The 13,110-nt window shown below is 45.5% G+C and overlaps 1 protein-coding gene across 1 annotated transcript in view; it reads right to left on the bottom strand.

Moving 5' to 3' along the window:
• Positions 1–13,110, bottom strand: part of SHB (SH2 domain containing adaptor protein B) — an 84,652-nt gene that overhangs the window by 15,756 nt on the left and 55,786 nt on the right. Inside the window, exon 4 of the mRNA XM_026073226.1 lies at positions 1,515–1,640. Coding sequence (XP_025929011.1) covers positions 1,515–1,640 — 126 coding nt within the window. The remainder of the gene's footprint in view (positions 1–1,514; positions 1,641–13,110) is intronic.

Here is a 13,110-nt window from a genome sequence, read left to right as displayed (position 1 = left end):
TCTAGCATAACTGAGGAAGCAATGCATAAGGTAAAGACAAGGGATGAGTGAGGAGGTGAAAGCTATTGCTGACAGACCCAGATTGAAACCTTGCTTAGACTCCACCCATTGCCTCAGTGAGAATCAGGATAACAGATCTATCCTGTCTGCCCAAGGTGACTGTTGGATACAGGCCTCACATATGAAAGAAAAACTGGCCTCTCTCCAGCTTTAAAAGATTTACCTCTTCAATCATTGTGAAATGAACTTCCTGCTTCTTTGCTGAGAGAGTCTTGGATAGTTTTTTACCTGCCTGTGATTATTATACTGGATGCTGCTCTGCTATGACTGCATAGCCTGAGTAGCTCTCAGAGAATACAGTTGTCAAATCACGTGCTTTTCTCCAGTAGTTTTCAACAAAGCACTGGTGGCACCCTTCTAAATACTGGTAGCATCTCTTTGTTGCACTGGAAGTGTCTGCAGTACTGAAGGACTTTTAACTCCAAAGAAGCTGCTGTTCCCAGGCTGGCAGACAAATAGAGACAACATACAGCAACCACATGTCATGGATAAATACATGGTAATTGCAGATGCATGGGGCGGTGATTCCCACAGATTGCTCTTGTCCTTGAAACAGTTGTTACAAAATAAATAAACATATGAAACTGAGTTTCTCGGGCCTTACACTGGAATGGTAACAATTGTCTCTGTGGCTGGGAGTAGTTTCTTTCGTCTTTGCTGGCAGAAGAATAAGAATGCCCCATGTATAAATTGGTTCACCTGGAGATCCAGGTAATAGTGCACTGCTCTGGAAAGGAAAGAGGTGCTGTATTCTACAGTGACTGGCCAAACCCATAGCAGACACAGGGCATGCTCTAGCTCCACTGGCTCTGTGCAGCCAGGGTTGTGCTCAGCAGAGGACAGGATGTATAAAAGTCCATCCCATCCTTGTTTCGTACCAGTTACAGAACTGGTATGAACTGCAGAACCCTTTGCTGCAAGTAGTGTGAAAGCTAAAAATTGTCATGGGCTAAGAGAGGGGAATCCATTAAGGACTAATACATACAAAAACTCTCTACTGGGACAAGACATTTCTGAGCTAAGAGTGGTTGGGAGAATGATTTGTGGAAAGACTGTGAAGGTTTGCTCTAGTGTTACATTTTGTTTATACTAGGTGTCTGGTGTCAGTCTTTGTCCAAAGCAGGTTACAGGACTGGCGAGACCTTTGGGCAAGCTGGTAGAGTGTTTCTTTTTTCCTATATTCAACATCTAAAGAAGTGGCAGCCACTACTGCTCTGCTGATTCTTTCTGAACTTGAAACCTGTTAGGCAGTGCACGTTCTGCCTGAAACTTTATATAAAGCTCTTTAAAGCACTGGCAATGGTCGCTCCACTTCTGCTGAGCTAATACTGGCCCAGCATTTGAAGATGACTGGACTTGTTCCCCTTGGCCCATATCCTGTGCAAGACATTCATTAGGCAGTAGCTTATTATCTCCTGTAGTATGTTATGTCCACTGGCTTCACGCTACGTTACCTTTCACTTCTGTTGGTTTTTCTGCCCTGTGGACTTTGTTTCTTCCCACTCAGTAGGACCGGTACTGTAGTTCCAGCCACTGGATGCTGTACCCACTGTAATGGCTTCAACTGGTGCCATTTTCTTCTGGAAGGGGGTAAGAAGAGGCAGGGTAAGTTGCTTTGTCTTCTAGGGAAGCTGCAAGAATATTTTGCAGGAATATGGGAAACACAGTGTGTCTGGGACCTCATGATCTGGATGCAGTTTCCCCAGGAGTAGCTCTGATCTACCTGTTTTGTTAATGACCCTATCTGTCACATGGATCTTGCCCTGAGACAGGTCTGTGTTTGGAGCTCAAAATGGAGAAGGAGTAAAAACATGAGTCCCCATTATCTACAAGGCCAAAACAGAGACATGAGCAAATAATGAGCATCCTGGTGCTTCCCTTCTTAAAGTTCTAGTTGTATTGCCAAATGATAGCTGACAGCTCTCTCTGAGATAAGCTTCCAAGGGACAGCGGCATCACACATAGGAATACATCAGCCTGTCGATGGGATGAAATATTTTCAGCAGCATTAAAATTAGGCAAAAAATGATGCTGGGGTGGCTGATTCTGTTAGATTAAGCCATGGATCAAAGAGGAAATCACAAATACAGGTTGCCTTGCAGCAGACAATGCTTGGGGTAGCCCTATCTGTTGGCAGAACATCAGATTAAAAATATCTCAGAAGAAACAGAGACTATGAGAAAAAAATAGAAAAAGGAAGTAAAAAATGAGGCACATGAGCTCTGAGAATGGATTGTTCATGATACAGAAAGCACAGGAGGAGGAAGTTTACTGTTCCCTGTGGAATGGAAGTGCTGTGTCATGAGATGCCCATCAAAGGATTCAGTCTGGAACTTGTGCCAATAACTCTTGTTGGGTCTTTAACATGCAGTCAGGTGAATTTTTCCAAGCCCTGTAGATGTGATGCAGAAGTGACTGGGCCTGGCTGCATGTCTCTCTCTTCTTTCCTCAAGTTATTCAGAAGTTTTGCTTTATACAGTCTGGGTAGTTTTACTAGATGAGGCCAGTAAATGATGCGAGCAGCTAAAATGACGGGCGTTGAAAACAGCCAGGTGTGGACTGGAGGAAGCCTGAGCACATCCTCTACCTATGCTGTGAGATTTTGGGGTTTAAAAAGGCTTTTATGGGATGCTCACATATTTAACCTCAGCTGAAATTTCTCAGTCCACCTCTGTTTGATCTGAAGGACTTGTGGAAATCTCTGACAAGACTATTTCTGCTTCTACTGTGAAAGAAAGCAATGAGGAAAATGTGTTGAATTAAAGAAGCATTCACTTTTGACAGGCTCTTTGGTTTCTGTAAGAGTGGCAGAGAGGTTCTCTCAGTGTCCTATCTTGAACAGGGCTGGGTTTGACCCTCTGATGCCTGTGTGACAGAGACACCCTGCACTGACCATTTGTGTTACATCACTGCTTACGCGATAATAACAGCTCACTCTTTTTATGGGTAGAAGAGCAGGAATCTGAGAACAAGTGGCCAAGAACACAAGAAAGGGTCTGACAATTCCACTGTCTGAAAGCTGAACTTACTGATCATCAGGGGAGTGAGCAGGACCTGGAAGCTGAGCAGGGTCCAAATGTCCCAATGCTATGTTGGTCTTAAGCTGTGCTTAGAGCCCTGAGCCCTCTCTTCCCTCTGAGGCTTGAGAAGTCCTCTGCCTGTTGTTGCTGCCATTGTGTTATACCTTGGGAAAGAGGAGGCCTGCCTGGAACTTGCAGCAGCTGAGGGCTTCCAAGGATGGTTCTTTACTGGGGTAGCCAAGAGACAAGGGCTTCATTCTGGAGTATATGCAGAGGGCATTTCCTTACTTGCTGAGTAGAGGATCCTGTGCTACTCCCACAGCCCACTGAGGGAACTTATCTATCACTGTGCCAAGCAGATACCAGCCATGGCTGTGAGCAGACTGATGTGGCAGAAAGAGAAGTTTGGCTGGAGAGAGACTGCCAGTGTGAAAACCCTGTTTTGAGGAAGAGTAGAGGTTTGCGCTTCCTCTTGCCACTCCTTGATTCTACACCACATTCACATAGCTGGAAAAGGAGACACGTTGTTCACTTTATGGACAATAGAAATCTTGTTGCTGAATTCTAGCTACTAGGGACAGAGGCACCCTTGTGTCTGACTCCCTGAGTAACAAAGCTGGGATTGACCTGGTGAGCTGCTGAAACAGCTACTCAGGGCCATAGATTAGCTTCCATGTGGCTTCTTCTGCTTTAGAAATGCTGTTCAGTTTTGCTAATTGCAGGAAAATGCCCAGCCAGGCAACTGAATGAAACATGTCTTCTGATCTCCATGGTAAACTAAAATTTGGGAGCTGAGACAGTTCCACAGAGGAGGGGATAGGGTAAGGAAAAAATCAGGTGTTTTTGATGCAGTCCTGCTCGAGTAAATATAGTGTACAAAGCCTTATTATTGAACACAGAAGGAATCTAATGATGGAAGGCAGTTTTCTTGCTCATAGGAGAAAGTATCTTTCGCTCTTCACTCCCTCTTCTCTCAGCTTTTTCTTAGGGTCCCGCTATCATTGCTCCTTGCCTTTACTGGTCCTTTCCTATCCAGCCTATGTTCCTAACTCATCTTTCACTCTTTGCGAATGTGTGTACTGTGCTGTTTTGCTTAAACCTGACCAAAAGCTGAATAAGCCAAAGGCTCTCAGCCTCCTCCAGTGTGATGCGATACACTCTTCCCTGATCATCTCTTAAGTCCTTCTTTTCATTGCTCCAGTCTGCACTGGTATCAGAATCCAGAAGGCAGCATCCCACATTACAGTACTGTCACATGCAGTGGAAGCCAAAAAGCTTCCCTGTCTCTCTGGAAGTGTCTGGGCAGATTGCTTTCACACTTCTCTGGCTTGCATAACATTGATAACACACAGCTACCCTAAATTTGCACTCAGGTCTCTTTGCTGGTTTCCAGATGGTGAGCTTACTCAGGCAGAAAAGCCAAAACGAACACCAAAGAACCTTTTTTTTTTTTTTAATTCCCCTACTGAAAATGCTGAAAAAGCTTTAAGAAAAGCAGAGTTCTAATTTCTATTTATCTCCAGCACCATTTCATAGTACACTGCCTCTGTACTGGGTCTTTAACAGAGTCCCTGCTGCAGAACATAATGTAAGAGCTAATATTTACTCAGCTTATTATGTGAGCAGGTGCCAATTCCCATCTTATTTCATCTTCTTCTATAACAGCAGCAGCTGCTATATTAGGCATGTAGGCATTTAATAAATGTCATCTATTTTAATGTTTCAGTTGCCTCAAAGCTGTTGCTCCCTGATCTGGTGGAAACAGGCTGTGTGCCACAGTTCCAGGATTCTCGGATCGGAATGACTCAAGTGACGGGATGTAGTGAAATAAACCAAAGTTTGGACTAGTAATAGGAGCTCAGAACTCAGTGGCATGGATATTTCCTGCTTCCCCTATGGTCTTGGTGGCCCCCATTAGCCACTGTTTGCGTGGTATCCACGCATCCTTCCTCATGGAGAGCCACTGCAGTATCTGCTTTAATCTTCCATGGAAGCATATATGAACAACATTCAAGGAATGCCTTTTTCTTGTCTCCACTTCTTGACTCTCTTATTGCAAGCCAGCACAAAACTGGAATGTCTCTAACCTAAACCAGGTCCCAGCAAACCTGCTGTAGATTCTTTATAGTATGTGAAATGTGATGTGCAGTATGAATCCCAAATTAAAAAGAGCTTGAAATTCAAGTTCTCAGGTTTTGTTTTCTTCTGGGTAGTACTAATCAAGAAAACAAAAAGAGAGGAATTGCAAAAAATTTGTGTGCTGCATATCTGGAAGCATGCTCTGCATTGCCAGCAGCAACTCAGAGCCCAAGCTCCTCTAACACTACAGTATCTATTCTAACAGATAAACGAATTGCTTGCTCTCATCTTTGTAATTATCTAACCCCAATTTCTAATCATGTGCATGGTGCCAGAGGGCAGGTACTTTGCTCCCTATCGAAGTGAAAGCTCTTGTTCCTACTTTTAGGAGCTGGTGAATGACTGTGGGTAGGAAGTGTTTTCCAGGAGAGACATTTCTAGAGACATATATCCAGGGAGGGATGTCTCTGGGGAAAAAGTAAATAGTCATATTCTATCGGTTCATCAAAAATGTACTCTGACAACTTGGAGGACATATGAAGTACTGCAGGTCTCAGAACATGCACGTCTCCCAAGTTCTGAAGTGAAGACACATTTAGACGAACCTTTTAGATTGTATGCGTGATGGGTAAACGATCAGCTCTTTTGCCCATGGCTAGTATTTTTGGAATTGTGGAAAAATGAAAGCTAAAAGAAAAAATGTGACAAAATATTTCTATTTTTCTATTATTTCTGATTTAGGTCTCACTGGAATCAATGCAAAGATTACAAGTATCAGTGTGGCTTTGGAGGTTGGCTGAAGTGGTCTGTAATGGTGATATGTGAGGCTGATCAGTCTGTGTCATTGATTAGTCCCTATTCACATAGGCATGAACAAGAGGATATGGAGTAGGATTAGTTCTCTCTGTCATCCTGGGAGGACCGGTACTGTCCACATCTGAAGGAAAAAATATAATATAGAAAACTGGGAGAGGATTCAGGGATGACCTGCAAGAATGACTGGCCAAGATGATATCAGATCACATCTAATCCAACTATTAGCACCTGCCCCAGCATGAGGAGTCACACTGGGGAGAGGAGTGTGTGTCATGCCTGGCCAAGGCTGGGACTGTATTTCTGTGCAGGGTGCAGGTGGGGGCACCATGCAGTCCCAAGAAGGACTCCCACCTTGGTGTCAGCCCCTGCTGTCCCAGCTACATCAAAGGGCCTGACAAGTGTCCTCACTCTCTGTTGATCTGCAGGAGAGAAAGGTGCTGGAGAAGAGATGAGGTGTCACTACCTGGCCGCAATGAACTGCCTCTCAGGTCCCCTGCGCCCTGGGGCCTGAGTCTGGGCTACTGTGCAGCGAATGGAATGGGTGGATGCTTGCTTCAGCTGTCAGGGCTCATGGGCCCCAGGCTGTTTAGGTACTGCTTGCCTGCTGTGAGCTTTGCAGCTGGGAAATCCCTGGGTGTGTTTCTTTCTGTGCTTGTGAAGGCTCATTTGCAACCCTGCCCAAGAGAGAGGTGAGAAGTGGCTGGAGGGCAGCCCATGGGTTCCCTGAATGGTGCCCTCCAGTCTGGGTGAAGGCCCTGGGGCAAGATGGGATTAAGATGCACCTACCCTGACCTGTCTTCCACCCCTCTGCAGTTCCGCAGGAGATTTTGCCTGCTCTTCATGTGCCTGGAACTGGTTGTCAGCTTCATGCTATGCACCGTGGTGCTCTGTGCCTCCTAGTATGACCAGGAGCTTGTCTACCATGCACTGCTGTGGGTGTTAACAGAGCAAAGCTACACCTGCCTGGTGTGGTTGATGGGAGAAAACCTGACCATGCTCACTGAGGGGCTGCTGGCCTCCTGACAGCTGTCCATCACCCTCACATCTCTGCAGGACTTGGCCTTCTTGAACCTGCAGGGTGAACACTGAATAAGATAACATCCATTCCTACCTTAGTGCAGTCAGGTGTGCTTTCTCAGTGTCCAGAGGGAGGGCCTTTAAACTCTGGGCACTTGGGCTGGGGGCCACAGATGTCAGGCATAGGAGTCCAGGGAAACTGCTTGGTAGGGGCAGGATTTGTCTGACAGAGTGGAGCAAAAGCACATTGGCATGAAGGTTGGCCACTGTGGTGAGCAGGGCTGGGCCTGGTCTGCTGTGGCCCAAGATCACGGCCTGCAGTGGATGAGAAGAGGAAGAGAGGGAAGGAAAGGATGTGGGACTGGGTGAGGGAAGCAAAAAAGACCTTGGAGAACTACCCAAGGCTAAAGGGCTCCACTGCCCATGACTGCACACAAATATAGGCCTGCTTCCTGGGAAGGACACAGGAGGTGCAATGCCCTCATATCTTCCTGGAGACAAGGTGAAGTGCTCCCATGGGGGGATGGAGGAAAAGGCAAGGAGGAGGTGGCATTTCAGTGCAGGAGCAGTTTGTTCAGGGGAATCTTCTGGCGAAAGGGCGAGACGCTGCTTGCCTGTGGATCAGGCTCAGAGGAGATGCTGGGAAGGGTGAGCTCCCACTGGGAGCATCCTGCAGAGCAGTCAGTGAGAGTGATAAAGAGAACAAGACCTTCTTGAAGCAGCTGGAGGAGGAAACAGTCCAGATCCTTGAGTGTGGTTCACCCTGGGACTATAACCTCATCAAGGTGTTGGAAGGCAGGGCAAGGAGGCACGATGCGAGTCATCCTGGAGGTTTGTGGAGGGTGCTGGGTCTAGTGTCTTGGTTCTGGTGCTGACCAGGCCACATAAGGCCATCTGGGCTGGAGTTCTGGGAAATGAGGAAGGCAAGTAGCTGCCACCCAGCACCCTCTGCTGCTCCTTATATGCCCTGTGCCCCCAGCCACCTCAGTGATTCAATGGTGGGTTTGTCCTGGTGTGTCCAGGTCTGTCTGTCCTGTGCTGGGGAGACCAAACCTGGACACTGCACTCCGGGTGTGGTCTCACAAGTGCTGAGCTGTGGCACAGCATGGCTTACCTAGACTGGTACACAGCCTCAGAGCCATTCCAAGAAGGTCTTTACACCCACATAGAGACAGTGCAGGGAGTTGTGTGCCCGATGGCAAGATTTCTCTACAGGGTAGGTGATCCTAGACAGCTGGGGTCTTTCCAGCAGTGGGAACATAATGGGTCTGAGATATAGCAAGATATGGTCCTGACTACCTGGTTTCTCTGGGAAGTGAGGGACACAAGGGTTTTCTACTGAGGGGGTTCCTGGGAATTATGTTCCTTTTCTACCAGGAATATTAAGCAGTTAGAGTTTGGGGCAGGGGATTCCAGACACTTGTGCCCTCTCCAGAGCTGAGGGAGGGAGGGGGGCTGCAAGGTCTAGGAGTGAGAGTATAGGGTTTGATATCTAAGGAATTGGGTTCCATGTGGCTCTACAAAAGTAGCAGCATCTAGGGGCTGGTGAGGAAGCCAAGACACCTGGGTTCTTCTGGTGGTGCAAAAGCAAGTGGGGCCTAGCAATTAGAGTTGAGCAGGTGGTAGTGGCCAGCAGGACACCTGGTCTTCCTGCAAAGCAGCAGAATTTAGACTCTCTCTCCCCAACCCATGAGGTTGGGATCTCCTTTCTCCATCCCAACATACTCATGACTTGGTTGAGGGTCCTGATCTTTTTCCTGTGCAGCAGTTCCCAGGGCAGCCTGGTGCTGCAGGTAGTCTTGGGTCTGCATCCCAGCACCCAGCTTGACCTGGGGCTGCAGGATGACCCTGCTGAGCTCTGCGCCATGGGGGAGCTGTGTTCCCAGCACAAAGCTCAGAAGTGTCCTGACCCCCCGCAAACAGGTGGATGCCAGAGATTCTGGGCAGAAATACACCTCAGCCCCTCCAAAGACCCTGGGGAGTCAGGCCAGACCAGGACAGTCTGGTCTGGAAAAGATGAAATAAATTAAAAGCCCAACTTCTTATTTTCCCACCTGAGCATTTTTTTTCCAAAACTGAAAACAAATTATTTGGCATTTAGATTTTGGTTTTACCCACTTATGGCAAAAAGCAGGAGGAATCAGAAATTAAGATAAAGAAAGGAAAGAAGAAATACAGCCAGGGAGATGAAATATAGAAACTAAAACAAGCACAAGCAGGTTAAGTAGAGTTTCAGTTATCTTTGTTGCTGTTGCTGAAATACTAGGATTCAGTAATAAGAAAACTCAGAATCAAGAAAAAAATGGAATATGAAAAATATTAAGTTAACATTAAGCTTAAATTAAAACGAAAAAGTCATGAAAGTCCCTGTTACAATTTCTCTGGACTTAAATAATACATAGTAAAAGCAGGAAAGCTTTGGTTTGCACGTGCAACAGCCTCCTTGTTCATCCGCTGGGTGGCCACATGAAGTAAATTGAAGAATACAAACTGGGAAGGAAGGATTCACATGTTAGCAGCCAGCAATCCTCTGCAAGACTCCTCACTGGAAAAGAAAACCAAACAAACAAAACCAAAACCCAGCTCCTCAGATTCTGTGACCCCAGAGCAATGTCATAATGTAAATTTTCAGGATGGCTTTAGAATTTGCAAAATGTTGAGACAACGAAGGCAACTACAGCTGTATACAGTAATTCCATTAGCCAAGGAAGGGACAGAGTGCACCCTCAGCAAGTTTGCTGACRATACAAAACTGGGAGGAGTGGCTGATACCCCAGAGGGCTGTGCTGCCGCTCAGAGAGACTTGGACAGGCTGGAGAGGTGGGCGGAGAGGAACCTCCTGAAGTTCAACAAAGGCAAGTGCAGGGTCCTGCACCCAGGGAGGAATAACCCCAGGCACCAGGACAGGTTGGGGGCTGACCTGCTGGAAAGCAGCTCTGCCAAGAAGGACCTGGGAGTGCTGGTGGACACCAAGTTAAGCATGAGGCAGCAATGTGCCCTTGTGGCCAAGAAGGCCAATGGTATCCTGGGGTGCATCAGGAAGAGTGTTGCCAGCAGGTTGAGGGAGGTGATCCTCCCCTTCTACTCAGCCCTGGTGAGGCCACATCTGGAGTACTGCGTCCAGTTCTGGGCTCCCCAGTACAAGAGGGATGTGGCACTACTGGAGCAAGTCCAGCGAAGGGCTACAAAGACGATTAGGGGACTGGAGCATCTCTCTTATGAGGAAAGACCGAGAGAGCTGGGCCTGTTTAGCCTGGAAAAGAGAAGACTGAAAGGGGATCTTTTGTATACAAATATCTGAAGGGAGGGTGTCAAAAGGATGGAGCCAGACTCTTTTCAGTGGTGCCCAGCRACAGGACRCGAGGCAACAGRCRCAAACTGAAACACAGGAAGTTCCATCTGAACTTGAGGAAAAACTTCTTCACTGTGAGGGTGACGGAGCACTGGACCAGGTTGCCCAGAGAGGCTGTGGAGTCTCCTTCTCTGGAGATATTCAAAACCCGTCTGGACGCGATCCTGTGCAAAGTGCTCTAGGTGACTGTGCTTGAGCAGGGGAGTTGGACTAGATGATCTCCAGAGGTCCCTTCCAACCTCAGCCATTCTGTGATTCTGTAATGTACAGCATGACTGAGAGTGTGCAGACAGGCTCTGTATTGCAGCCAAGATAGTAATTGATGCTGTGTTGGTTGTTACTGTGTGTTTCAGCACTTTGATACCACTTTCAGTGCTAGTTAGTTCTGGGAAAGAATACTGAAGAAACAAGTAAGACAAAAAGGAATTGACTCTGATTTGCATGATTTCAGTTCAGTCTGACATTTAAAAAAATAATCAAAGGTATCATTCCACTCTCATTTGCACAGAATTGAATCAGGATGACTTGAAGCTAATTCAATTACATTGAAAAAGATAAGCACAACTAAAGAGAGACTCAGGTGACACAAAAGGAGCCAAAGTTCAAGTTGCAAGATCAGTAGTTCCTTGTTGAGCTTCTCATATGCTGAATGCTTTCTTCTGAATATGGAACTTGACCAGGAACAGCCTCCCTTTAGACACTATGTATAAACAAAACACAGGAAGCCATTTGTTATAACTGCAGAGGAAAGCTCTCTTTTTAAAAGAGAAAAACTCTTTCATCATTGTAATTAAAAAAAAAATCCCTTAAAATTAAAATTGGGAAATACTGTATCAGGAAAAATGACACTGTACAAAGCCACAGCTGCTGGCAGACTTTCTCCCCTCCTATTCTTCCAGTTCCCCAGAAAAGGCTACCAGATGAATGACCCCAGTTACTAGAACTGTTCTATAAAATAAGACTAACTGAGGACACACAAAAATATTACTTCTGATGTTATCAGTGCAGCAAGAAAGTTGCATCTGGTTTCATCAAGTCTTACCTGCAAACAGGAAGGAAGAATAAGGTGGGATGATACATCTACCTCCAGCTAGATGTTAGAGGGCTATTACAAAGCAGCATTGTATTCTTTACTGAAATGCAATCACACATCCAGAAAAAAAAAAAAAACAGCTGAAAAAGTGACATTCCAGTCTCAGTCATAGTCTTGTAAATTAGAAGCGAGCCTTTGAGTTGGTGAGGTTGCACCACTGTAACACTGGATCCAGATCTAGAATTACAGTTACAGCACAGAAGATTCTGGGTGTAGGGATGGGCTCAAACAAATGAAAAAGAAGAGAGAGTTGGCAAAAAAAAAAAAAAAGAGGACTGCTGAACCAGACGTACAGCAGTAAGAGGACTGCTTCTCTTTCCTCACAACAGAGTACCTGTACTGCAATCCTGCATTCCAATAAATTTGTCTTTTTAGACAAACTTTCATGCTTTGATGGCTGAGGGCAGCCCTGCTACTCCAGGACTCCAGTAACCAAGGTGGAGAATATGCACAGGCCTATTGTTCCCCTTGCTCTTTCACACCACTCTTTCTTCCACCTCCACTGAAGCATCACGTTATGTGATGACCTGCAAACCCCGGTGCATTTTTAACTGCTTTGAGACTGTCATCTCTCTGCTACCTCTGACTCTGCTCTTCAATTCATTGACCCCCAAATATCCAAATGACTCCAGTAAGAACAGACTGTGCCAAGTATATCTGAGTTGTTTCTTTCTCATTGCATAAAAATCAGGTTTAAGAATAAGTGCAATGTGGAGGACTACAGTGATGAAGTCTTCTCATCCAGTGCAGGAAGAAACCTTTACTGAAATCAAATGAAAGATATGGGATTGTGTGGAATTAACAATGAGGCTTTTCACCAGAAGTCCTTCCTTTCGCTTACAGCCAAATTAACTCTTTAAGTGCTACCACAGAGAAAGTAGAGGAGGCACTATGGCCAAATGAAAGTATTCATCCCCCAGGGTTTATGGTAGGAAAGAAAACCTCTAGCACTTTGCCTTGTTCTCAAGCAACACAGCCTACAATGGAGTCATAATCCAGAAGTTGCTCTGTGATCAGGTATTATTCAGAGGATCAACATGAGATTAAGATCTTCCCTCCATCCTCACTCATACCCAAAAATGTCAGCTTCACAGCTGTGTTTCTTGCTTCTTTTGGGGAATGTAGATAATTCATCTCTGCTTAAACGAGATTGTGACTACATTTACCCTGATCTGCTTTTCCCCAAAGGCTCAAATTGAGTGCAAAATATTTCATTCTGCAAGTCAACAATAAATTCAGGTTTACATAAATATACATTTAATCCTATATAAATAGGAATTAAGGCTTTTTAGGAAAGCATACTGTTTATCTAGTTAAATACACACTTAGTGTTTCTATCATCCCGTGTGCTGTTTTGGCTCCTCCAAAATATCATAAATATTTATCTTGGTACTTGTACTCATTTAGAAAATGTTTATCCCCTTGGCCTTGCCCATAAATCAGTATATAAATAAAGGTGATTTTTTAGACCTAAGAAATTGTTACCATGCATCTCACAGAAATCCTTCAGGTACAAATCTTGAAAACTCAGTAAAACGTTGATTGTGTTCAGCCAGCTACAGAATGAATAGTATTTGCATGGCTCTTTTTGTTCTGCAGTGCTGTGCAGGAGCTGTGTAAGTGCTCTTAACTGCAGCTGAAATCAAGAGGAATTCTGCACGTTACATGTCTGC

The sequence above is a fragment of the Apteryx rowi genome, unplaced genomic scaffold (assembly GCF_003343035.1).
Source record: "Apteryx rowi isolate R43461 unplaced genomic scaffold, aptRow1 scaffold_364, whole genome shotgun sequence".
Lineage (NCBI taxonomy): Eukaryota > Metazoa > Chordata > Aves > Apterygiformes > Apterygidae > Apteryx > Apteryx rowi.
This window is presented reverse-complemented; position numbering and strand designations above follow the sequence as displayed.